At 35.0% G+C, this 25,685-nt stretch overlaps 4 protein-coding genes across 8 annotated transcripts; 3 read left to right on the top strand and 1 right to left on the bottom strand.

Annotated features, from left to right (window-relative positions):
* Window positions 1–492: 492 nt before the first annotated feature.
* On the top strand, window positions 493–3,410 carry Rab1 (RAS oncogene family member Rab1). Of its 2 annotated transcripts, none has more exons than XM_011051811.2 (4): window positions 493–759; window positions 1,374–1,770; window positions 1,862–2,093; window positions 2,168–3,410. In XM_011051811.2, exons 1-3 carry the CDS (start codon window positions 737–739, stop codon window positions 2,060–2,062), a joined length of 621 nt encoding a protein of 206 aa, XP_011050113.1. In that variant the 5' UTR covers window positions 493–736; the 3' UTR covers window positions 2,063–2,093; window positions 2,168–3,410. The 2 variants fall into 2 exon arrangements, with proteins under 2 accessions (XP_011050113.1, XP_011050112.1); XM_011051810.2 differs by having other exon boundaries at window positions 494–759; window positions 2,192–3,410.
* Window positions 3,411–4,422: 1,012 nt separating this feature from the next.
* On the top strand, window positions 4,423–7,665 carry Sec10 (Exocyst complex component Sec10). Its single transcript, XM_011051809.2, has 6 exons — window positions 4,423–4,718; window positions 4,962–5,405; window positions 5,721–6,298; window positions 6,371–6,859; window positions 6,940–7,447; window positions 7,528–7,665. The coding sequence occupies exons 1-6, from the start codon at window positions 4,686–4,688 to the stop codon at window positions 7,624–7,626; spliced, it is 2,151 nt and encodes a 716-aa protein (XP_011050111.1). The 5' UTR covers window positions 4,423–4,685; the 3' UTR covers window positions 7,627–7,665.
* A 367-nt stretch (window positions 7,666–8,032) lies between these two features.
* Art1 (arginine methyltransferase 1) lies at window positions 8,033–10,947 on the bottom strand. 2 transcript variants are annotated; one of them, XM_011051806.2, is made up of 2 exons: window positions 10,814–10,947; window positions 8,033–9,600 (listed from the first exon to the last, which is right to left on the bottom strand). In XM_011051806.2, the coding sequence occupies exons 1-2, from the start codon at window positions 10,925–10,927 to the stop codon at window positions 8,518–8,520; spliced, it is 1,197 nt and encodes a 398-aa protein (XP_011050108.2). In that variant the 5' UTR covers window positions 10,928–10,947; the 3' UTR covers window positions 8,033–8,517. The 2 variants fall into 2 exon arrangements, with proteins under 2 accessions (XP_011050108.2, XP_011050110.1); XM_011051808.2 differs by lacking the exon at window positions 10,814–10,947 and adding an exon at window positions 10,305–10,331.
* Window positions 10,948–12,990: 2,043 nt separating this feature from the next.
* On the top strand, window positions 12,991–25,644 carry htk (AT-rich interaction domain hat-trick). 3 transcript variants are annotated; one of them, XM_087403488.1, is made up of 8 exons: window positions 12,992–13,563; window positions 16,189–16,628; window positions 16,701–16,946; window positions 17,224–17,428; window positions 17,521–22,390; window positions 22,532–22,672; window positions 22,887–22,977; window positions 23,219–25,644. In XM_087403488.1, the coding sequence occupies exons 1-7, from the start codon at window positions 13,558–13,560 to the stop codon at window positions 22,928–22,930; spliced, it is 5,952 nt and encodes a 1,983-aa protein (XP_087259614.1). In that variant the 5' UTR covers window positions 12,992–13,557; the 3' UTR covers window positions 22,931–22,977; window positions 23,219–25,644. The 3 variants fall into 3 exon arrangements, with proteins under 3 accessions (XP_087259615.1, XP_087259614.1, XP_087259613.1); XM_087403489.1 differs by having other exon boundaries at window positions 12,991–13,563; window positions 16,189–16,619; window positions 22,887–25,644; XM_087403487.1 differs by having other exon boundaries at window positions 22,887–25,644.
* The last annotated feature ends 41 nt before the right edge of the window (window positions 25,645–25,685 follow it).

Below are 25,685 nucleotides of genomic sequence, written 5' to 3'. Positions count from 1 at the left end.
ACTCAACAGTTGAGCGTTCGCTGTTATTGGTGTATTCTTTTAGATCATCCAATCAGCATTTTAGATCTGAAAGAATACATCAATAGCAGCAAGCGCTCATTGTTGAATCCACTGAGCGCAGTCATTGTAGACACAAAAGGCTGCTTTCAGAAAGGCTGCTTAGAGAAAGCAGCTTCGCAACTGTTGTAAAATTCTTAATATGATTAGTTTATACATTTAGGTTTGTAAGGAACCAAAAGTAAGAACCAATCATGTTCAAGAATTTTATAACATTTGCAAAGCTGTTTTTTCTGCTGAAAATGCAGCAGAAGCTTTACGATACATTTTCACAAATTACTCAAACCGACCGTGTCAACGACAAAAAAGGTGTGATCAAAATTGACGTTTGATATTCGTCAAATTTGGTCACGTAGTTCTTTTTGGCGACGGTTTGAGATTCGTGAAAATGCACCTTTAGAATAGAAAACGCGCGCAATCTATATGTTCTACGTCTATGGAAACGATGTTCGCTGCCATTCTGGCATTACGTCAATGGTGGAGGTTTCATTGGTTTGGGAGGAGTTGCTGTGACCGCCATTGTTACGACTCTTCGTCATATTACGGAGAAACGTAGTGAGAATCCGATTTATCCGCATTCCCTGTAGTGCGTGTCGAGGCCGAGGCGCCGTTTTCTAGGTGTTAACTTTCCAGTGAAGACCATAGACGGATCCATCAGTCGACGCATTCTCAGCGTAGCATGTCCACGATGAATCCCGAGTAGTGAGTAAACTTCCTTCTGCGCAGACATAAGTGTAACAAATTTGCCACTTTGTATAAATTATCAAGCGATAATATGGACGCTTCTGTGATGAGAAAGCGTCCACGTTATTGCTCCCGCAGGATCTCTGCTCGCTATGTTAGGGAATAAAAAATACGGTGTGCCCTTTGATTTTCATCGTCTTGACAGATTTACCCTTCCCTCTCGTCGCTTTCCCCTACTACTCGAAACATGGCACTCTTGTATCATAGTCCATATTTCAGTATTTTTTACTGTTAGATTTTCACTTTGCATTAGCCGACCTTGGCTCTTTTCTCGTAATAGTCCTGAGAACAGGCACGTATAAATTAATTTAATTGTTAACAAATTGACATCCTTTTTTTGAATTTTATTAGGAATTATACTTTACAAAATAGTTTTTCTAATTTAAAAAAATTTACCTTTAAAAAAATTTTTATTTTACAAAATGATTTTTCTAGTTTAAATGTCCTGTGTTTGTATTAGTTGTGATTTTAAATTCTTTCTAAAGTTAGAGACATTGAATCATTTCTCTCTGTTTGTAAGAATGTTTACAAATTATAATTGTAATTTATGCTAAAATATTTTCTTGTTTCAGCGATTACTTATTTAAATTGCTTCTAATCGGTGATTCTGGCGTTGGAAAATCATGTCTCTTATTGCGTTTTGCTGATGACACATATACGGAAAGTTATATCAGTACCATCGGCGTGGATTTTAAGATTCGAACCATTGATTTAGATGGAAAAACAATAAAACTACAAATCTGGGATACGGCGGGTCAAGAACGGTTTAGAACAATTACAAGTTCTTATTATCGAGGTGCACATGGTATTATTGTTGTTTATGATTGCACAGATCAGGAGACTTTTAACAATGTAAAACAATGGTTGGAAGAAATCGATCGTTATGCCTGTGATAACGTCAATAAGCTCTTAGTCGGCAATAAATGTGATTTACATACGAAGAAAGTTGTAGATTATACAACGGCCAAGGTAAACAGCACATATACTCTTTTTTTATATTGCATAATTTATTTAAATATGTTACAGTCCTCATTGCATAGCTGTATTTTGTTATAAACAGGAATATGCCGATCAACTCGGAATACCATTTTTGGAAACATCAGCAAAGAATGCAATGAATGTAGAGCAAGCTTTTATGACAATGGCTGCTGAAATAAAACTTAGAGTGGGCCCACCCTCGAGCGGAGCGAGTGATCCAGCCAACAAGGTGAAAATAGAACACGGACGTCCAATTGAATCTTCTAAATCTGGATGCTGCTGAGAACTATAATCTTGTGTCTCGTTTAACCAAAGTAAGCGAAATGAAATGTGTGTATATGTAAGAGTTTAATAGATTTAAACTCGAATGTGAATTATTAATTTATAGGGAACAATGATATCTTTTTTGCAGAACATCTAATGTGGTTGCGGTCCGGGTACTGCAAAATTAAACTTATTACTGCAAGTATAAGAACATGGAAGTTTTAGTTTACTCCAACAACAAAAAAGAAGGAAAAAAGAATCTAACACACTCATGGACCACCAACTCTTCCTTCAGAGTTGTACGAAACTCTCGTCCACCTGCCCTAAAATTTCGTTTTTGTAGTTATCTTTCCAAAGAAGAAAAGACGGTTAATTAACGCCATTTTCTAGTATAAAGTTCGACTTTAGATAAATTCGTCGAATTAGTATTGATAATATCGAGCGAGTGTAGATGTGCGTGTAATGGGAGGGACAACTCGGGTCTTGAGAAGTAAATTGAATATTACTGTGTATGGTGGTTATTACGATAAGCACTTTAATTTTCTTTTTTAGCCTAATTGTAATATGTACAATAGAATATGTGTTTGGCTCTATAGCCATTTCTATTCCTCTATACAATAATCCAGAAAAATTTCTCATGTTTTTTCTTATGTTTCATTCTCTATTTTCTTTTAGATGCGTAAAAGATTAGGTCATTTTTTTCCTAGTGAAATTCCACATGCGATATCCTTCCTTTCTTTCTCAGTAGAATATATACATATATGTATAATATATATATACATATATGTGTATATATATATATATATATATATATACATACACATATGATGTAATGTAATTTATAACAAAAGAAATATTTCAATGCTAACTTGAAGCGCAAACGTGGCGTATGTTACGTGTGTATACGTATATGTATGTATATGTATGTACATACATGTATGTATTTATATATATGTATATATATATATTTATACATATATATATATATATGTATATGTATAAAATATATTTAAGAAATGTGCCGCTCACGCGCAACCAAACGATGGAGTGGCGAAATCTTCGTTTGTGTTTTCTTAAATTTTATCATTGGTCCTCGTCATGCTTTTTTTACATAGTTCAAATGCGATCCAAGAATCTACAAAAATAATCTGCGAACTAGCTCCGATCAAGCAGAAAAGCGAGGATATTTTATACAAGTTAAGAGATATTACAGTTACATATAATCCAAATCGTAGCTTTGTATCGTGTGAGAGGGCTATTTGTGACGGGTATACGATATAATGGCATTCGAAAAGTTACAGGTATAATAGTAACTGTAATTATAATAAAATATACGGATGAATAAACAGCTATATCTAAACGAAAAATTGCATTCTTCAAATTCCGTGGACATTCAGGATCATTTCGTAATTATCACTTGGACACGTCACGCACACGTGATATATGCATATGATATGCACGTGGGCGTATAAAAACGTGTAAAGCCTGGCATTCCACATGTTTTGTTATCTGTCAGCATACCTTGGCATACCTAACAAATCAATTGTTGGCGATGTTTATATCTTAAAATCGTCATAAATTTGATCTGTCCGATGATTTGAAATTCCATCCCGACAATGAAATGCGATCGTATTATTTTTGAGAGAGAGAGAGAGAGAGAGAGAGAGAAATCATAATTTTTTAATTTTATTAGGTGTTTAATTCGTAGCGTTTTTTAATGAAAGAATGTTATTTATTTCACATGAGCATTAAAAAATACATTAATGAAAGTACTTCCCATCACTTGTAAAACGCTACGAATTAATTCCAACACCTAATATTTAAAAATTTTTTAAATATTAAATTAAGATTAAAATAGGCTGTTTCCCTTTCCAAAGGTACAGTACGATAAGTTTTATCTTTATTATTGAAAGCTGAGAAGAATAGAACGATATTTATGTCTCCCAAGGAATTCTAAGCTATTTTCCTTTTAAGGATTCCACACAATCAAAGAAATAAGAGAATAAAAAATAAGAATTTCAATTCAAAACGGAAACTGTATTCTACAAAATATAATTTCTGATAGATTGAGATTCTTTTTTACTGTTCTCTGTTCACTATTCTTTTGTGCGAAACCCTTAAAAGGAAAACAGCTTTAATTATAAATGTATAAGATCGAACTATGAATGAATATATAACACTCTACGCTAGATTATGCGCGATTTGAGACGATTTGAAATTCGTAATTAGATATTTGTTTGAGCTATAACTGCAAATAACGCGAATGGATGAGTTTGCATTGTGATTCATTGTTTACTACTTGTGCCGATTCGTCAGCGGAACGGGTTTTTTTTTACAAATTTAAAGAGCGCGAATCATCACGAATCGCGCCACGTTGACATCTGGTGGTCGAGCTTGTTTACTAAGAATGACATTCTTGTGCGTATTGTTGAACGCGGTGATATCAATCGTACATAGATCACGTTTCGCAATCCAAGAAATGCGAGACCGAATCGACAAATTAAAAATGTACACATAAACGAACAAACAGCGATGGTCATTCTATAATCGCAGTTTCTGTGAGCTTTTCTGGACTACTCAAGTGTTACAATCTAACCTAATTTTTTCTTTCATGCTGCTCTGCAAGCATAAACTGTTTCAAAATGATGCAACAATATATGAAGGAATTGGAGCAGGTTTCGATTAATCTCTTTTTTTCATTCATTAAAAAATTATTTCATGATTTATTTCGATATTACATGATTTTATGTATTAATCATTAAGTTTAATATATAAGAACAGAACTACACAAGAACTACCTAGTCATTTTAAATTTAATTTTTTAAATAAATGCAATAAATTTAATACCATATAATTTATAAATTTCTGTGCAATATCATGTTAAGCTATTATGAATAGATTGCAACACTGTTTCACAGGATCCATTTGACCCTGAAGAATTTGTCGAAAGATTAGCTTGGAGAACTGTCAATGATAACACGAAAGATGGAGGAAAGACATTTTTTGATCCAGTTATCGTTCACGAGACTTTTTTGCAAGCAATTAAAGACTTACAGATCTTACAAGAACGTCAGCAAAAGAAATGCGATAAATTAGAAGCTGCACTGAAGGAAGAAGAAGCTCGACATACATTTGAGATATTAGAATTACAGGAGAGAAATCGACATTTTATTGAGTTATTTCATCAGTTAGATGAGAGAATAAACCTTGTGGCTACTAAAGTCTTACATCTGGGAGATCAGTTGGAAAGTGTCAATACACCGAGGGCAAGAGCAGTTGAGGCTCAAAAATTAATGAGACACTTCTCGGAATTTTTAAGTCCTGGTCCATTGACAGATCCAATTTTCACAGATAAGTCCTCGGTAAAGATAGAAGATAATTAAATTATTTTTACAACTAAAAAATTTACTTGCAAAAAAAGAAATTAAAACATAAAGAAAAAAAGAAAAAATACTTTAAAAAAGCATACTTTTATTTCTTTATAATTTATTATATATTCCGAAATTACACACATTTCAAAATTTTAATAATTCAGGATATTGAAATTCATATTCTCTGGAAAACTTTGTTTTTTTCAATTATGTTGTAGTAAGTGAACGATAATATGGAAATAAAGTTTGATAAATAAAGTTTATTTAAAGTGATTAATAAAGTTTATTCAATGTTATTTGTTACAGTTGAACGATGCTGCGGATGTGATACAAAAACTCCATCTCATAGCCCAGGAACTTCCCTCTGAAAAATTTGAACACGCCAAGAAGAAAATTGGTGTCAAGTATGACGAAATAGAACGGAATCTAATCGAGGAATTTGTAAGAGCGCACAACAGGGAAGATGCGCCACGTATGAGAGAATTGGCGAGCACTTTGGCAAATTTCAAGGGTTACTCTCAGTGCATCGATGCATTTATAGAACAAAGTCAAATGGGTTCCTTCGGTGGAAAAGATGTCTTTCAAGATGTCATACCTATGTGTACAAAGTATCACAAGCTTATGCAACAGGTGTTCTCTAATCCTGAGCAAGTGATGGCTAAGTTTGTTTTAAACATTTACCATCTGCGCCTTCAAAAATATGCGGTGGCTAAATTAGCTGACAAAAACGATTCCGAAAAGTATCTTAAAAATCTGTACGATCTATATACAAGGACTGTTAAGCTGTCCAATGATCTAAAGGTCTTCAATATGGGCGCTGATGAAACTTATCTTGCCAAACTTACAAGAAACATCTTTCAGAAATATTTAGATACTTATATTAGGTAAGTTCATAATTTAGAATTATGCTGCTGAAAATAATAGACCTGGCTAATGATTATTATTGATTATTTTAGTATCGAAACGAAGGCATTTCGAGAAAAGTCAGCAACTTTGCTTATAGAGTATTACGAATCTAAAAATCATCAGAAAAAGCAATTGCAAATGGGTGGCTTTCAAGAATTACGTAGAGACTTGCAGGCTGTATTAGGTGCAAGAACGAATATAAACATTGCTCAAATAGAAGATTACGGAGGCGAGACATTTTTATCAGAAGAACTAGCAATTGCGATACTACAGAGAAGCAAACTCGCGTTTCAAAGATGTCAATTACTTTCGCAGTCTGTTGATATATCTACAAATGCACTGCAGATCTTGGAAATATTATTACAATATTTAATAAGCGAGCATGTAGACTATGCATTGGAATTGGGCTTACAAAGTGTACCGATACCAGAGAGTAGGACTCAACCAGAAATTCATTTCTTCAATGTAGTGCATCAGTGTAATGCCATTGTCCGACTTTTGGAGGAACAATTCAACGACAGTGTACTGCCTCTTGTTATGTATGCAAGTTTTTTATTTATCTGATATGCTTTTTTTACAATAGCAATACAAGTTATAATACTATGTTTTTTTTTTTTAGTTCGACACTCAAACACGCTGATTGTTTGTTAAAGAAAAAAGCGGTATTAGAGCAAATAGATGTCAAGTTAGACATCGGCTTAGACAGAAGCATAAACGCTATTGTAGGTTGGGTAAAAGTATATTTACAAAGCGAACAAAAAAAGACTGATTTTAAGCCGGAAACCAATGTGGATACTGTGAATACTCCAGCCTGTTTAGTAGTGGTACAGTATGTGAGCGGTATGATACGACTGATACGAAACACCTTGGACGGCAGGCATTTAGATACCGCTCTCAAGGAATTAGGAATTAGATTCCACAAAATCATTTACGATCATTTACAACAATTTCAATTTAATTCCGCTGGTGCTATGTGCGCGATATGCGACATGAATGAATATCGCAAGTGCATTAAAGAACTCGAGGTTGAATTTGTTACGAATCTCTTTGATACTTTGCATGCTTTGTGCAACTTGCTGTTGGTTAAACCGGAAAATCTGAAACAAGTTTGCACAGGAGAGCAGTTGGTATGTTGTATAATATATTATATTCAAGAAATATATTTTTAGAAATATATATTATATATATATATATTTTTTTATTACAGATGACACTCGATCGTACCGTTCTACTTAATTTTATTCAATTAAGGACTGATTACAAGACACAGAAGTTAGCCAATTGTTTAAAAGGTATAACAACTTAATGACATACTCTGCTTAAATAAAAATCGAAAAATACTTCATGCTCAGCCTACTTCTTCATGATCAATGATTAAACTAGCTACCAAATATATGAAAACAAGTAATATCATGGTTAAATAATTTTTTAATCATTTTTTTTAAATATGATTTTCGCCTTTAGGCTCATTCATCTTATTATATTTGCAAATATATAGCATTTGCAGAAAATAGTACTCTTCAAAATAGATTTATCCTATTCATTATTTTATTGACAAATCACAATAAATGAGTTGATTAGAGATAACAAGACATATGAAAATTTTAACTAAATTAAATTTCTGACTTTATATCATGCATTCCACAATTTTTGATAAGATAATATTAAAACGAAGTCTAATAACATAAAAGAAAACAACAAAGAATGGAGAATTTTGGCGCACAATTATATATTTTATTATACATCAGAGATATTAATTACAAGTAGTTTCTTTTAATGTTACAGTGTGTGTAAAATATTGCAAAAACATTTCATATTTCATACTTCGAATTTTTTTTACAGATTGATAGATTTGAAATTTGCTTTTATTTGTGCGCGAAAATTCGTGTTTTTATTTATTACAATATTCTGTTATTCGTTTAAATTTAGTATTATAAATATAGTTATTCAGATATTTGCACGTTTACAGAAGAAAATATTTATAAAAGTCATTATATTAAACGTCTAATCAGAAAGCATTCCATGTCTTTTAAAATTAAAGAACTGCTAAAGTTTGACAGTTCACATGTCGTCAATATACGCCGTCTAAACGCGACAATTTATAGTTCCATACTGTAGGAAATCGACTTCAACTTGATTAAATGACTTTTTAATGAGTTATGAAAAAAGTGGAAAGAGACGCGCAGTCCACTGTATATCAGCGCATACGGTAGTTGTTAGTCTCGTGTACTTGGCACAACTCCCCTTTAAAATCTAATTCAATGCTGAAATCCAGATCTCTGTAATTCCTGGCATTGGGCCTCATCGAGAATACGCCGTATATTTCTTCTCCCTTCTTCACTGTCATATACTCGTCGAAATAAAAGACGGTTTGCTTCCAATGTGTGTACGGCACTTCCGGTGCGGTACTGAAGCCAATACGTTTGTGGCACTTTGTGAATTCGATGTTGAAGAATGTAACTAAAGCTTGTACATAGTCATTTCTGCGGACTTGAAGAGTAAACGGTGACGAGAACTCAAGATCGGCCTTTGTTACTGTGTACAGATCAACTTCTTTAATTAGGCATGCATTTGTAACAACTTGTTTTGGATCGACAACGTCCACTAGCGGTTCGCTAATGGCCACCTTCCTTATGCTACTCATGTCAAATCCATACACGTCATCCCACCAATTGATCTTTTCGTCTTTGTACTGTCTATCTTCGATCCCACAGATGAAGAGAGTTGCTTTATCAGGGAAAAGCATACCATCTTCACGAAGCCATTTGTCTCTGGCAAAGAGTACTGTATCCAACATCGATTCATAGAACAAACAGTAGCCCATCCATTCAGATATTATTATGTCGACCTTTTCTATTCCATCGGGCAATGAAACTTCTTCGACTTTTCCTTTAAGTATCGTTATAACATTGGACAGATTGTTCGCCTCTACTATTTTTTCTGCATATTCAACAATATTGGAGCATTCGATACCAATGACTTTAGCTGCACCAGCTTTCGCTGCAAACATGGAGAGAATACCCGTGCCACAGCCAATGTCGAGAACTGTCTTTCCTTTGAAGAGATGTTTATTATGATACATGGAGTTTCGGTAAGTTACAGTGCGTACTTCATCCTTTAACATTTCTTCATGTATTCCATAATGAGCATAGGAATCAAAGTAGTAATCCCTTGATGTCATATCATCAACAGATACGGATTCTCTGCAGGATTGTGCATTAACATTTTTATTCACAGTAGTAGGCTCTGCTGCTATGTCCATGGATTCCATTTCTGATGTCTGTAATATTTATAGAGAATCAAAAACTGTTCGACCATTCAAATAATCTAATTAAATTATTTTGCTCTTTAATTTATTGTGTGCTTATAAGTATTGTAAAATTGTAAATTTGGGTCTTTATGATAAAAGGTCAGGTAAAATTTTATGGTCAAATTTCTTCGAAACAAAGAATGACTTTAGTAAAACTATTTGGTAATGTAATAAAAATATTTAAAAATTCTGAATTTTTCCATAATTTTTGAAAGCCTAAAATAGTTAAAAAAAAACCCGACTAGACAAAAAGAGTAAAAGAGAATATGATTACAGATAGAGGGTTATAAAGTATAAAATACAATACTTTATAATCTCGTTGTATTATAACAATGGAAAAAGCTTCATTTCATGATACCTGTCCTTTTCAACCTAAACCTCTTTCAGTTTACTCTTTTTTTTCCAACATGAAGAGAAAAGAAGGAAAGAGATGAACCGTGCAAGAAGTTTTAATTAAAAAAAACACAGGTATGTAGATATGTGCTCTGCACTGCTTAATATCACTTAATCAATGTAATAACGACAAATGCTTAGCTTCAGTATGGAAAAAATAGATAAATCACATAAGAACGTATCGGTCATCACACTGCATCGTATAAATGTATAAAGTACACACATATACCCTACTATTGTTTATACTACAGAAATAAATACGGTTTAAGTAATAAATTTACAATGACGTTCATAAGTACGATTAGCGTAGGGTCTATAGTCCAATGAACTCGCTCTCGCGCCGGCGAGATACACGTGCCCGCCAAAATAAATGGCGTCTCTTTCCGAATCGAATGGCCAGTCGATATCCTGCCAGCACGCGCTCTATTCTGTGATTGCTATATCGTTTCCGCTGGCCTATATAGAATGTCTCTCGAGTACTGCGAATCTCCCTCTTCTCGATAATCGCGTATCCGTAATTAGGATTACTTAACGTTTTTAATCGCGGAATCGCCTCAGAAAATGTATCGCGACAGCGTGATTCTCAACTCGCGCCGACAGCCTTGCAGGTATCTCTACTGTGCGAGACGCGTGAGGACTATATTCATCATGACAAAGCCGATGTCCTAGCTGTTTTGTACTCCGATAGTGCGCATCTATTGGTTACAGAGCGTATCGGTGCGTGAATAATAGCCCGTTAGAGGTAAAGTTTTCCGTTATTTTATTGAATAACCGACTCCATAAAACTCACCGAATTCTCCGTAGTACACACGCGACTCTGCTTGATTTCTACCGGCACTTCATCACTCGTCGCCATTTTGACTGCGTCACAGCAGACGACCGGATCATCTCCCAGGCCCGTCATTAGCAGGGGCTCCGCACAATAAGGGGGCTCCGCACAATAAAAGGAACAGGGAACAGAGAACAGAGAATAAAAATTTCAACCTATCAGAATTGTGTATTCCACAATACATGATTTCTGATAGGTTGAAATTCTTATTCTCTGTTCTCTGTTCCCTGTTCCTTTTATTGTGCAGAGCCCTTTACTAGTATGGGAAGCGTTTCTCACTAATCGCGATCGTGACATGCAAATATGAATTTTTTTTTTTTTAAAGAATACTTCATGGCTTATCGATTTTTTCCAAAAGCAAATAATGAAAAAATTATTAATTATATAAACAAAATTATATTATGTAAATCTAAAAATATTTGTAAATATCGTAAAGAAAATTGATAACTTATTAATAGCGTTTTCTCTTGGCTGCACTATCGCCTACTAATGCAACAGTGTTTCCTTGGCTGATGGTAGGCGAACTCATTCGATGTAATGTATTTCCATGGCTATAGTATAGTGCAAATTTTATGCACGAAGTGGAGTTTTGCTATACGATCTCAAAGAGACGGTGTAGAGCCAGTATGACATTAAAAATTTGAAAATGGAAGTCAACCGGTAGCAGAATTAAACACAATAGCATGAAATAGTGTACATCATGGTGTATGTACACTTGTGTAGTGCAGCACTAATACAGCACTTATACGTAACTGGTGTAGTGCGAGGTTACACTCAGTGTATTCCTAGAGAAAACGCTATTAAAATTCAATCGTATTCCTCTTCCTCACCAGTAACAAATTCTAATTCAACATTATTTCCATTTATTTGAAAGTAAATAATAAATATTTTCCAAATCTGACCAAATAAAGAAACCAAAAGTATTAACAAATCAGTGGTCTCAACTAAACACGATAGCGTGAAGTAGTGTACCATGCAGTGTACTCCATGGTGTACACCACTTCAGTGTAGTGCAACACTCACACTGGACAATTGGATGCCACTCAAAAGTTCCATTTAAAGCCGGCGGCACATAATGCTTGTTTTTCTGCTGAATTGCTAGCTGGATTAGAATCTTGCCATCGTATTGGCTACGGTGCTGGCAGTGCCAATATCGCAGCCAATACGGTGGGTAATTCTAATCCAATTAGCAATCCTTAGCAGGAAAACAAGTGTGCCGCAGGTTTAAAAGTAAAGCTGACTTTTCATGTTCAGCCCACTGAGGCAGTAAAATGCTACTATTGATTAATAATTTTTTTGTTTTAACGCACCTCTAATACAATAGGTCTGTTCACATTAAATGAAATATTTTTCTACTTAAAATGAGATAGATATATATTTGGTCTTGAAAAAAGAGAAAGCGAAGATGCCGAGTGCAAAAAGTGCAAGCAACGCGAACAGATCTAATATATCGAGATGAGATATTATTAAGATACAGACACAATAGAAGGAATAAGGAATTAAGAATAAGGAATAAGGAATAAGGATTTCAATCTATTAGAAACCGTGTATTTTGATGTCTCTGATTTCTGATAGGATCTATTAGAATTATTTATGTCCATTTCCATGTAGATTGACTTTAATCTGGGTTCAATTTATTCTTCGTCTTTTTAATCTTTAAAATTAAAATAAGACGAAGAATAAATTGAACCGAGATTAAAATCAATTCTACTTTGATGGAAACAGGCATTATTCTTTGTTCCTAATTCCTTATTCCTTTTATTGTGCGCAGGGCCTAATACTCATATTCGTAGGATGCTTTCCAGCAAGAACATAGTCAGACATAATGTAACACAGAATCATTACATCCTTATTGCTTACCTACTTAAACAAGGATAAAACGATTTACTGTGTTACACAATGTCTGATTGTTCCTTGCTGGAAAGCACTCATAGTTAGGCCGATATATTTAAGGCTTCTTTAAATTTATCTTTAGATATTCTACGAATTATTTCATTGGCTGCTGAGTATCTAAAAATAAATTTAAGAAAGCTTTAAAGTACAAGGTCTGACTATGAATACAGGCATAAGTTTACTCTATCTCCGGACCCGACGTAAAGCACCCGCCATTCCATCTCTATGATACATCCCTGGCAAATCCCTGATGAAGGCGCATATGCGTCGCGCCGTTTCGATATCGAATCTCTCCGAGTGGCGTGCATTTGCTTTTCGCGCAGACGGCGGTCGTGCGAACGAGAAAAAAATCGCCCGTTACTTCCGGGTGTGGTTCGTCGTTTGGCTTCCGGTGGTAGTCGCGTAGTACGGTGTTGTACAGTTCAGTGCGGTTCTTTACGGCGCATACATTTGTTGCGTGTTATTGCGTGCTCCAGACAGTTTTTTCCTCTCGATGTGACGACGTTACAGAAATCGTCGTATCATGACCTAATGAAATCGGCCGAGTCGGCTGATAAATAGTCTCATTAGGCTGGGAAATGGGCTGAGAACAGAAACTCATACGCATTTGTGTCGTGGAGTGTTACGGAAAGTGTCATATTCTTAAAACGGGTCAACAATCTGTGTACTGTTCTGCCTGCGTCCTATTTGCCTCACCATCAAAACAGTAAGAACGTACAGGACGATGCAAGTTTTATGTGCGTTTGTTCTAATGTTCATCTAGTGTTTCTGATCCGATCAAGTTTAACGTCCACATCGTGGAGGTCTAGAAGATGCTGGTGAGTAAACAGGCGAGAGAGAGAGAGAGAGAGAGAGAGAGAGAGAGAGAGAGAGAGAGAGAGAGAGAGAGAGCATAGAATGATGGCAGCAAAAAATAGCAGCAATTACAGTAACAACAACGGTAGCCGTGGAAGCTTGCGTTTCATTCTATATATGCCTGTGTGGACTTGACTTTGTCCTCTCATATTTTTTTCAGAGTCCGTTATGCCATACCGCTTTGACGCGTTCGCGCTTCTTTCATCTCTTCCTCTCTCTCTTTCTCTCTCGCTTCCATTTCTTTGCGCGCGCCCACGCACGTATGTACCTATACATATTCACCTTTACTCCTTCCTTTCCCTCTTTCTCTTTTTATCTTTTGGAGATGAGCCCGGATGCGCGAATCTCCTGACGCAATGCTGTCGCATGTAGGTAATGTATCTCACGAGGTCTGGAAATTTCTGTTTTCTCTCGTGGATGCGTGGGAAAATTTTCATGTAGTTTTCTGTTCGTATTTTTGTCCATTTCTACTGATATAGATCAACGTTAATCTCGATTTAATTTAATTTTTATATTTTTTTAATTATAAGAATTAGAAAAAGGTAAAAAATAACTTAAACGAAGTTAATCTAGAAACATTAAATGTGAAAGGCATTTATGTAAGATGACTATGGCTACCAAAGTGTATGCGTTTTGTTATTATTAGCTTTTCTTTTTTTATTTATGTCTCTCTTTTTTACTTGTATACTTGTGTTCTTCACTTTATCGCTGTTTATAATGCAAGCATACATGAATTAATTGGGCTTTTTTAAATTATTATTAGGACATATGGTACACATGTCTTTATCTGGTTACTTTTTAAATAAAAATCAATTTATTTTTAAATAAAAACTAATTAATCTATATAAGCGAACCTCAAATATGTTTGAGATAAACAAATACATGTTGATGTTTAGTTATATTTTGTACTTATATATATATATATATAAAATTTGAGAGAGTTGATTTATTTCTCTCAGATTTTATTTTTGTTTCATTTGAAGATATTAAATTAAAATACTTATTTTAAATGGAGAACATATTAAAAAATATAGTTTAGAGTATGAATTTGTGTATACACACACACACACACACACACACACACACACACACACACACACACACACACACACACACACACACACACACACACACACACACACACACACACACACACAGGGTTGGCCATATTCGACGGAAAGATGTTTTTTTTCAATCATGGGAAAGAGATGTTAGATCGAGTAACGACGTTTCCCATGATTGAAAAAAAAAACATCTTTCTGTCGAATATGGCCAATCCTGTATATATATAAAATTGTAAAATATTTATACATATATACTTTCCTTATTTTAATAATATATTAAATATTTCTTCTGCCATAAAATAATCATTGTTTAAAGATTAAATACAAACTTCTTTTTATTATTTATTATCTTATTTTTTCTGTCTAACTTATATAATTTATTTAATTATTTTGTATGAAAAGAATCTTATTGTATACACATGTGTGTGTGTGTGTGTGTGTGTGTGTGTGTGTGTGTGTGCGCGCGCGCGCGTGTATGTGTGTGTATGTGTGTGTACATTAATATTGTTTTACCATTATTAGTGAAGTTGAAATCAGTTTGTTCGGAATATAAATTATAAACTGTGGAAAACATTAAAAGACACAAAACTTTACTCCAAAAGAAAAAATGATTGTTTCTTTTTGTAAACGATAGCCAAATGTCTCAAGTTCAATTTATAATATTTACATTACACAATATGATATGTAATATACATTATAATAATGTTACATATAATACAACATAAAAAGTAATAAATTTTTATATACATCTTTGATTGTACTATTATTGTTACTCGTATGTTAATTTATTAAAACAAGGTTGTCACAGATCTGGAAAACCAGAAGAATCAGGGAAAGTCAGGAAAATTGGTCATGAAAAATCGGGAAAAGTCAGGAAAAATATAAAAGAGAATTTTGAACTTTGTTCACAAATCCCTTAAACTGCTCTTACTTCAAATAATTTTTGTAATTTTTTAAATATTATATCTGAACGTATGAAAAGAAGAGCATAAAAACCACCGCATAAGATATTGTTTGTGATATTTAATTATCATTACATTAATAAAACATTAGACGTTTCGGCCACAATCTGGCCATTTTCAGTAAATTCACAATATTCTTAAAACGCAGAATTATATATATCTAACATTATTTATAATTAAATACGTCCAAAACTCGTGCATTTAAAAAAAATTTTAAATAAATAATTAAAATTTATATTTTATTCAGTAATTTTATTTGATTGCTATTTTTAATAATATAAGCTTTCTTACAATTGATTTTTTAAATGTTAAAATTTTTATGTATTTTATATTGGTCATGGAAATTTCCCATTTTTATCTCAGGGAAAAGTCAGGGAATTTTAAAATTCATTTTCTGTGGCAACCCTGTAAAACTACTTGATAAATTTGTGACTACTACAAAAAAACTACTTACAAATGAAAACTACTTAGAAATTCTGATGTGTGTGTGTGTGTGTGAAAAATTATTAATATAATATTTATATTAAATATTAATATATAATTAAATTTATTGTTGTTGCAGGGGGACGATCCACCATCCCTATCGGTGGGTACTGAAGTTAGTGCTAAATATAAGGGTGCCTTTTGCGAAGCAAAAATCCGTAAAGTGGTACGATCGGTGAAATGCCGCGTAACTTATAAACCACAAGGTTTGGGAACCGCTACAGTTGCCGACGATCAAATAAGAGGGACTTTAAGAGTAGGTGCTTCTGTCGAAGTCAAACATGTGGATCGAAAAGAACTTGTGGAAGCTACGATTACAAAAATCCAAGACTGCAGTCAATATACTGTGGTCTTTGACGATGGAGACATTACGACATTGAGAAGAACTGCGCTTTGTCTGAAAAGTGGACGGCACTTTGCAGAAAGTGAAACATTGGATCAACTTCCGTTGACTCATCCTGAGCATTTTGGGAACCCTGTAATTGGAGGTAGAAGGGGCAGACGATCAAGGCAAGCACAGTAAGTGCTGTGGAAAAACGTGTTCCTAAAAATTCTAATAATTGTCTAATACATAAAATTTGTATGCAACAGGGATGAAAGCAGCGAAGATGAAGACAGTCCACCACGAGGTGCTCGTGACTCGGCTTCCAGTGGAGGTGCAAAGGAAGGAATGGAAACTGAACCAGAGATTGGTAGAGTGGTTTGTGTGGAACTCGGCGATAAAAAGAAGAAAGATAATTGGTTTCCAGGATTAGTGGTCGCACCTACTGCTCAAGATACTGTAAGAATACGAGTGAGAGATGATTATCTAGTGCGCTCGTTTAAAGATGCCAGATAGTAAGTGAAGGATTTTTATTATAAAATGTTGATTGTATTGTCATATGTACACATATGGACATGTATTTTCTTCGTATGTACTATATGAAAAAAATATATTAATGGCATATTTAACAGCAGTCTAATTGAAAATAATCTTATTAATTCAATAATAATATTAATGAAAAACACATGTATGCTTTTGATTTAATAAAATCATTTGTTTAATTAATACTATTATTGAATTATCTTAAATTTTGTTAAATTGCTATAAATATTTATATATATATTTTTTTAGTTATACAGTGCCCAAAAAAGAAGCCACAGAATTCACGAAAGAATTAGTTAATAAAGTTGAAAACAGTACTTTGAAGGTTGCAGTAGAAAAAGCGCTGCTATTTTTAGAGAAAAATGAGTTACCACCTCATTGGGACAGGGATTCCCTGTTTGGGCATTCTGTTTCTAGTGGCAATAGCGATTACGATGGAGAACTTGATTCAGATGTAAGATTTCTACTTATTTATATTTTTGCTTTTTCTTTTACATTATATAATGACTATTGAACATAACATAAAATGGAATATAATTTTTCTAGAGTTCGGACGACGAACCGCGTGAAGAAAAAGATCATTTTGTGGCTCAACTGTATAAATTTATGGATGATCGCGGCACACCTATAAACGTTTGTCCGATGATTGGAAATGAGGATATAGACTTGTATCGGCTTTTCCGAGCGGTCTACAAACTGGGTGGCTATAATCGTGTTACGAATCAGAATCAATGGAAAGCTGTAACACGACGACTTGGTTTCTCGATGCAAAATTCGACGTCTTTGTACAATCTTGTGAAACAGGCTTACAAGAAGGTCTTACACTCCTTTGAAGATTTCTATAGAAAATTAGGCTGCACCATGGTAAACCATCCGCGAGGTAGCACGCGTAAACAACGTCCTGGAAGAAGTTTAATCCGCGACAAAGACAGAAATACTCCTATACCGCCACCAGCACCAGCGCAAGTGAAAAATGATAAAGATGAAGATGAGAAGAAAGTCGTGGAGGATGAGAAGAAAGAGAAGAAGGAAGTTAAAAAGGAACAAGTGAAAGAAGAAGAAATTAAAATAAAAAAGAAAGAAGAACCTGAGGGAAATGGTAGTGGTCAGGAGAGCGATGTAAATGTAGAAGGAGATACTGAATCATCTTCTAATAATGAAAAATCGCAAAAACCGACCACGCAAATTTCTGCATTATCTCCTACTTCGTGTGGTACTACAATTACATCATCCAGTCGGACCAAGTCAAAAAGTAAAGAAGACACCAAAAAGAAGGCAACTGAGAAGAAGAAAATCGAAACCAAGAAACAAGAAAAGAAGGATGAAAAAGTCAAGGAAGAAGAAGCCACAAAGACAAGATCCAAAGCAAAAGATGATACTGTGAAAAATAAAGGTGTTTCCGAAGGAAGGGAAACTCGAACACCATCTAGAGAGGCAGAGAAGAAAACAGTATCTAAGCAACGACGTTTAACAGATGAAGAATTAAAGAAACGAGGAAGAAAACGCAAAGAATGCGAAACGGAAAAGTCACGCACAGATGAACAGCTTACAGAGACCGCCCCTTGCTATAAGGGTCCCGTAGAATGTGGCGACAAATTGATAGTATATTATGGTCCAACACACGAATCTAAAGTTACTTACGAAGCAAAAGTTATCGAAATAGAGAAGGAAGGTCCGGAGCCAATGTATCTTGTACATTATACAGGCTGGAACAACAGATATGACGAGTGGATCAAAGCATCTAGAATCGCTCAAAATATTACGCAGTCTCAAGGTAAAGTAAAGCGCATCAAAGCAACTCCCAGGCCTCAAACTCCCAGTACGAATTCATCCAACAAGTTGAAAGGTGCTTCAAGCGCTAACGCAACTCAAAGTCGTCGCCGAGCTCAAAGCGTCGCTCCTACTTCGACTAGCGCCGTTCAACCAGCTTCAACATCTACAAAGGAAATTAAGAAGGAAGAGAAAGATAAGGAAACAATACAACCTAGATCTACTACACCGCTGTCTATCGCTAGTTGTAGCTCCAGAACTAAGAGTCCTGCCACACCCGCCAATAGACCAACCAGAACAACTAGAAATGCAGAGTTATCCGGAATAGAACATCGTAGGCGAACCAGGAGAACCTCGGGACACACGGATATATCTGTCGCATCAGAAAGCGAAGATAGTGAGGGTTACGAGTCTGATACCACAGAGCCCGAGCAAACCAAAACCAGATTAAGAGAAAAGACGGAAGAAAGAAAACGGAAGGAGCGAAGAGCAGAAGAGAGAATTAGAACAGATGATGTCACGGTCAGTGATGCCGAGGACGATAAAGACAACTTGGATGAACCACGTAAAGGCAGGCGTTTAAGAAGATTACCTGGTAAATCTCAAGGCATTAAATCTGAACCTGATAGCGACCAAGAGGAGCAACCAAAGGGTCGGGATTTCGATCTCAATCAAATACGATCTGAATTGAAAGGTTTCGACAAAGCTGTCAAGTTAGAGATTAGAATGGAGGCTGAAGATGAAATCAAACTGGACGAAAAAGAAAACGTGGCTGCGATCACAGTGTCACCCAAGTTAGAGAAAACTGTCGAATCTCCAAAGGTAGAAGTTGTTGAAACAAAAGTGGAAAATACGGAAGACATATATGAATTTAAAGAACCGGAACCGTTCGAGTTTGAGGTAAGAAATAAGAGGGACACCAATAATGATAAAGATAAATTGAAGAAGAGGATATTCGAAGAGGAGGCGAAGAGTCCGAAGAAGAAGCAAAAAACACCGGTTACATCGATAGCAAAGGAAACGAAATCAGAACTACCGGAGAATGATTCTCGAAAGAAACCGAGGAAGTTGTTCGGCAAGAGATCTGATGATACGCACGAAGCAGTGACGACTACTCCCAACAAATCGACATCACAGGCCGCATCGTGTATATCATGTGAGGACGTTTTCAACAAATTATGTGATTCATCCGCGTTATCGTTCAATCAAGTGAAATCGACTATCGTCGAAGAATCCAATAATAAAGTATCTGGCTTAAATCTTTTGTTTAACGATTTGCCAGCAGACGATGAAGGTACACGTGAAGATTCCGAGGACCGTCTGATAATATCAGAGACCGAGGTATCGGAGACGGAACAAGAAAATGTGTTTACATATCAACAGGAGATTCAGTTCCAAAGCGGCAAATCGTCGGATACTATGGAAGCGAGCAAGAATGAAGCGAGCAGTTTAGTCGAAAGCGTGAAAGAAGAAACACCGATTAATACGAGCACTAGTAATAAATCCGCCAATATCCCGGATCAGAAACAGAGCCAAGTCAAACCTTTGCCAAGTCAAGTCTCAGCTGGACAGTCACAATCAGAATTGAAAATGTTAGATTCCAAGTTGCTCGATATCGTTCCGGTTCCATCGCCGATCATGATACCGCCAGCTCCTATAAGCGCACGGCTGCCGGCAACATCCACAATAGAAGAAAAGTTATCGGCCGCGTTGGCGTATCGAAGCAAAGCTAAAGATACCAAGAAGACTTTAGACGAGGAAAATGACCTGCGCGTAATGAAGACAATGAAGGAAGTGTCTAAGAAATTAGACGCTACTTTTCAAAAAGGCAAAGATGCGGATTGTATAAAGATCAAAGATGATAATGTGGCCGAGATAGATAAAAAACGCGAACAGGAAAAGATCACGAATGATGAAAATTTCCGCAGAGAGATTATGCGCGTGGTTAATGTACCTAAGCGAAAAGAAGAAGAACTATTGAAATCGAAGAAAGAAGCAGATCCGAAGAAGTTATCAGAGACGAAAGTAGTCGCTGAACACAAAACTAAACTACAAGATACTACGAGAGACGAAAGCTGGAGGAACGCTGGATATGAAATATCTGATAAAAAGCCCGAAGAAGAATATAAAGCAACGGATCAGAAAGAGAAAGACCGAGAAAGAATTGAGAATCGTAAAAAACAAATCAATCAAGATATTATAGATTCCACAGATAGTAGTGATTCCGAACAAAGACTCGTAATAGACAATGAAGAACCACAAGATGTCAAAGTACCAACGTCTACTTTTGACGTAAAGCTACAAGCGGAATTGGATCGTATAGAAAATACGCAAGAGAGGTACGCGAGATCGCAGATATTGAAAACTTCACAAACTGTCCATCAACAGCAGCAAGAGCAGGAATGTACGGAGTTCAAGACCGATGTAACACCCGTTTTGAAGACAGATGAAGAGGGCGAAACGATGAATTCGCTGCTATGCGAAGAGGAGATACCCGGTTCACCGGCTCCAATGTCCGAGAGCATCGAACAAGCCAATATCGGTCCTTCGTGTAGTTCGCCGAAGAATGAAGTCACGGAAAATAGTATAGTACTAATGGAAATGCCTTTTGCGAGCGCGCCGACTTCGGGTCAAAGTACAACGAGCAGCAGCACCGTTGCTACCCTTAGCATGGCATTGCCGAAGACCGTGGAAGCGTCGATGCCGGTTTCGCTGCCAACGCAACAAAACGCATCTTTAAACATGCGACAGTCACAACAGCAGCAACAGCAACAGCAACAACATCATCAACATCAATACATGGCTTTAATGCCATCACAACGACGTGAGAGCAACGAAGCCGCTCCGGTGATGGATAATACACCGCCGACGACACCCGATTCGAGCATTTCCAACATTTCAGGCTCACCTAGGGAGGAGAGAACCGGTGGTTCATCGCCGATGTCCGAAGATAATATCAAGCTCAATCGCGAGAATTCCGAGGTGGACAATGATAGCGCCGGCAAAGGACCGAGCTTCAGCGAAGATGACGCTCTACCCAACTCTGAGAACAACTCAGCGGACAGGATTCCTAAGCCGCCCGCCAAACGTGGAGTCGATGACATGCAATCACCCAAGAAACGCAAGAGAAACAGAAAACATTCAGAATGCGGCAGTGGTGGAAGCAGCACCGTCAGCGTTGGTGTCGGTGTTGGTGTTGATGTTGGTGTTGGTGTTGGTGTTGGCGTTGGTGTTGGCGTTGATATTGGCGTAGGCGTTGGCGCCAGCACTGGTGGCAGCGGTAGCAGCAGCAGCAGCAGCAGTAGCAGCAGTAGCAATAGCAATAGCAGTGGTGGCGGTGGCGGCAATGGTGGTGCTAGTGGTGGTGGCGGCGGTGGTAATGACAGTGGCAATGGCAGTGGTAATGGTGGTGGTAACGGTGGCAGCAGTGGCGGGATTATTCCGAAAAAATCTGGCAGACAGAATGGTAGGCATGGTAGATACGGAGCTGGGAGCGACAGCGATGACACTAGTGAGGGATTCAATCTCTGTAGCGTCAATAACACGTCGACGAATCACACGAGCACTATCACCAACGTTCCCGATCTCAGTACTTACTCGTCAAGATCACCGAGACCAACAAAGTACAATTTTTATGTCGAATTGGGTACGTTGAGTAACCATATTTTTTTGTTTGCTTATCATGTTAAACATAGTGAGGATCTTTGCTCGTTTGATTACTTTTAATCCTTAGCAAGAATATTTTCTGAAACTAATCTATATGTTGCTATATATTTTATTTTCACAGATCCTGAATTGGACGGTAGTCAAAGGATAGCTGTACTACAGCAGAAATTATCCGACTTACGTAAGACATATAATGCCGTGAAGGTTGAACTCGCTACTATAGAAAGACGTCGAAAGAAATTAAGAAGACGAGAACGAGAAGGTAAAAATCTAATGATATTCTTTCATACTTTCCCTCCAAGCAATGTTAATAACTCCACATGACTATAATTTTATTTTTATAACATAATATATCATGTATCACTTAATAATATCATTTACTAACAAACGTATACTACATACAATCGAAAAAAAATTCATTCTCATTCACATCTGTCTCGTTGACATAGAACTAATGTAAAAATATTCTGTTACAGCAATGAAAGCAGCTAAAGCAGAAATGCAGCAGGCTTGTTCGTGATAGACAACGTTGAAAGATTATTCTTTCGAGTACTAAATGTGACTATTGTAAGCATTATTCAATTGGCACGGGAATCATGCAATCACGCAATGCATCAGACAATTCATGACAGTTTTTATCTGTGTATTATAGCTTAGGTACATTAACATTTGTCCATAATCTTTATTTAAATAAACTGTAGATATAGTCGTAAAATATAGTGCAAGGATGCGTTTGTTCCATAAATTCATTCATATACAATATAGTTGTGTTATTGTACATTACATATTTCGTTAATCTCTTTTTAAGGGTGTTCACTATCTCTAGGTTAATGGCGTTTTTCAACAAGGGACAAGACAGCACGATGTAACTAACAATGTACATTATGTATAACATAGTGAATCACCCTGTTGTTTATCAATCTAATCTCTTGTTAGAAAACGCTTAAATGCTAAAACTCTTTATCTCATTTTATCACTTCACACGTTTGAATACAAAGTACAAATTATGAAAACTGATGCTCTTTATTTTGTTACTTCTCTTCCTCCCTTTTTTTCTTATAAAAAAAAAGGCTGAGAAAGCATTATCAATACGTTACTGTAAAGACATTTTGGGGGAACAAATAATTATATAAGCTGTCATTTCCGTTTTTCGAGTACGATTATATCGATTGCAGTTGAGCTGTTTTCACAAAGTGTTGAGGAAAAGATAAAAAATATATAAGAAGGATTTGTAAAATTGCGTCTTCGATGTTGTAGTAAAAAAATGTAAATATTAAAGCTAGCAAAATTTCGTAAAGCATTGTATTGTGGGTATGAACACAAATACATATGTTTGTACGTTGTAAATGTTGGTGAGAAAGTATTTGTATATTAATATGCATATATAAAATAAAGACAATTTTTAGACTGCAAACTAGTAGACAAAAAGGAAAGAATACCATGTGTATTTGAATTTATGTATATAACTTTGTAAAAATGATATTTTATTAAAAAATACAAGAATATATGATTTGTATAATCGATATTGATCGCGATGCATTTGGTGTTACGCTTTGAAACATAGATTTCTTTATTCTAATTGATCAATCGATCGCTTCGAAGCATTCATAGCTCTAAGTAAACCGCAGCTTCGACATATCGATATACGTAAATTAATATATTTCTCGTGAAAAGATATCAAGATGTACGACATTTTCTTTTTTCTCTTCATGATTGACTGCAGTAATCGTGAACGCAGCTCAACGATATTTTATCTACTATCTATTAGTTTACCGATTTCCATATTATATTTAGCTACCGTTGTACTTTGTCAATCATCATTGAATAATTATTATATACTCATTAGTGTTGTACGTATTGGAAACTCATCAGAGATGCATTTATATTTGTATTTCAACACACATGTCGAAGAGTGCTTCAAGTATAGAGAAATTAGACAAACGCAAAAAGAGTGAAAGTTAATTGTAAGAACGCATCGCGAAAATATAAATCAAATGATGAAGATAAATTTGTAAAAAAATATAAAATTAGGTTGAAAAGATAACAAAATTTTATATGTACTCTCTTAATACTTACATACATTGTATGTGTGTCGCGTGTATGTGTGTCTATAAAATTTTTTAGATATATATATATATAAATATATATATTTTTTATAAAAAGAGATCAATTTGAACTCTATGGTGTGAGAACGCAATTAAGTTTAAGTGTGAAAAAAACGCGGGACTAGATTTTCTTCATTATATATTGTACATAGTTTTACATTACGTGTGTATGAATATAAGTCAAATTTAATAGTTTATCGCACAGACTGATATGATCATGCATTTTGTATAATCATTTCAGAAATGTCGCGAAATAACATATATTTGTCTTGAGAAGACTAGAGGATGCATTTTTGACGTTAAGACGTACATAAATCTTGTTATCGATAATTTGGATTATATGGAAATGCAAATATCTTAAATAATATAGTATAATTGTGCAATGTTTACTATGATAATTACATTTATAAGTATTCATATACGATATTTCATACATTTAAATATTATTAATTAAAATTTATCCTAATATTTTTAAATATATTATTAAAATATATAATATATATACATATAAAAATAATTACAATCGGAGCTTTTGAATGAACGACAAAAAATTTCAAATTTTTTATTTTTTTATTAAAAAATATTAAATTTAAATATATTATTAATATATCATTTATAATGTATAATAATTATTTGGTTGTGTTATTTACTTTAAAATTTATTTTATGGCAAGTTCTAGATTAAAGATTAATTTGTAAATTGTAAATTGATGATTAAGAAGAAAACATATCAACGTAATATGAGATAATAGAGATGTATTACGTATATTATTATTAATTGGATAGTTCTAATTGATGATGAAATATTTTATCGAATCTCAATTCTGTATAGTTTAATCCAGATTATCACTTAAAGCGATGAACGCAGCATATGATTGCGATTTCAAATATTACACATCAACAGTATACTACATTATGATAAACATTAAAAATATAACAAATGCATCCTCTCTCTCTTTCTCTTGTCTTTTGAAAATAATTATTCTTCCTGTAAATCATATAATGTGAAATAGTACATAATAATAAGCACAAGGCGAATTTGCATCGCCAAACAGTAAAATACCATTGTTTCACATAACATTTAACTGTGTCAGTAAATAAAAAATAAATCTTATCTTAACAAAAAAAAACATTCTTTCTCGTATATTAATTGTTACTCCTGCATTTTTAT

Source organism: Acromyrmex echinatior, chromosome 2 (assembly GCF_024713525.1).
Source record: "Acromyrmex echinatior isolate Ae372 chromosome 2, ASM2471352v2, whole genome shotgun sequence".
NCBI lineage: Eukaryota > Metazoa > Arthropoda > Insecta > Hymenoptera > Formicidae > Acromyrmex > Acromyrmex echinatior.
The sequence above is the reverse complement of the archived record's forward strand: the minus strand, read 5'-3'. Positions and strand labels throughout refer to the sequence as shown.

Coding starts and splice junctions, on each gene's coding strand:
- Rab1 (XM_011051811.2), top strand. CDS start 737: ATGTCCACGATGAATCCCGAGTA. Junction 760..1,373: donor TCCACGATGAATCCCGAGTA/GTGAGTAAACTT, acceptor TTCTTGTTTCAG/CGATTACTTATTTAAATTGC. Junction 1,771..1,861: donor TAGATTATACAACGGCCAAG/GTAAACAGCACA, acceptor TGTTATAAACAG/GAATATGCCGATCAACTCGG.
- Sec10 (XM_011051809.2), top strand. CDS start 4,686: ATGATGCAACAATATATGAAGGAATTGGAGCAG. Junction 6,299..6,370: donor TATTTAGATACTTATATTAG/GTAAGTTCATAA, acceptor TGATTATTTTAG/TATCGAAACGAAGGCATTTC. Junction 6,860..6,939: donor AGTGTACTGCCTCTTGTTAT/GTATGCAAGTTT, acceptor TTTTTTTTTTAG/TTCGACACTCAAACACGCTG.
- htk (XM_087403488.1), top strand. Junction 16,629..16,700: donor AGACGATCAAGGCAAGCACA/GTAAGTGCTGTG, acceptor TGTATGCAACAG/GGATGAAAGCAGCGAAGATG. Junction 16,947..17,223: donor TCGTTTAAAGATGCCAGATA/GTAAGTGAAGGA, acceptor ATATTTTTTTAG/TTATACAGTGCCCAAAAAAG.
- Art1 (XM_011051806.2), bottom strand. CDS start 10,927: ATGACGGGCCTGGGAGATGATCCGGTCGTCTGCTGTGACGCAGTCAAA. Junction 9,601..10,813: donor TGTGTACTACGGAGAATTCG/GTGAGTTTTATG, acceptor TAAATATTACAG/ACATCAGAAATGGAATCCAT.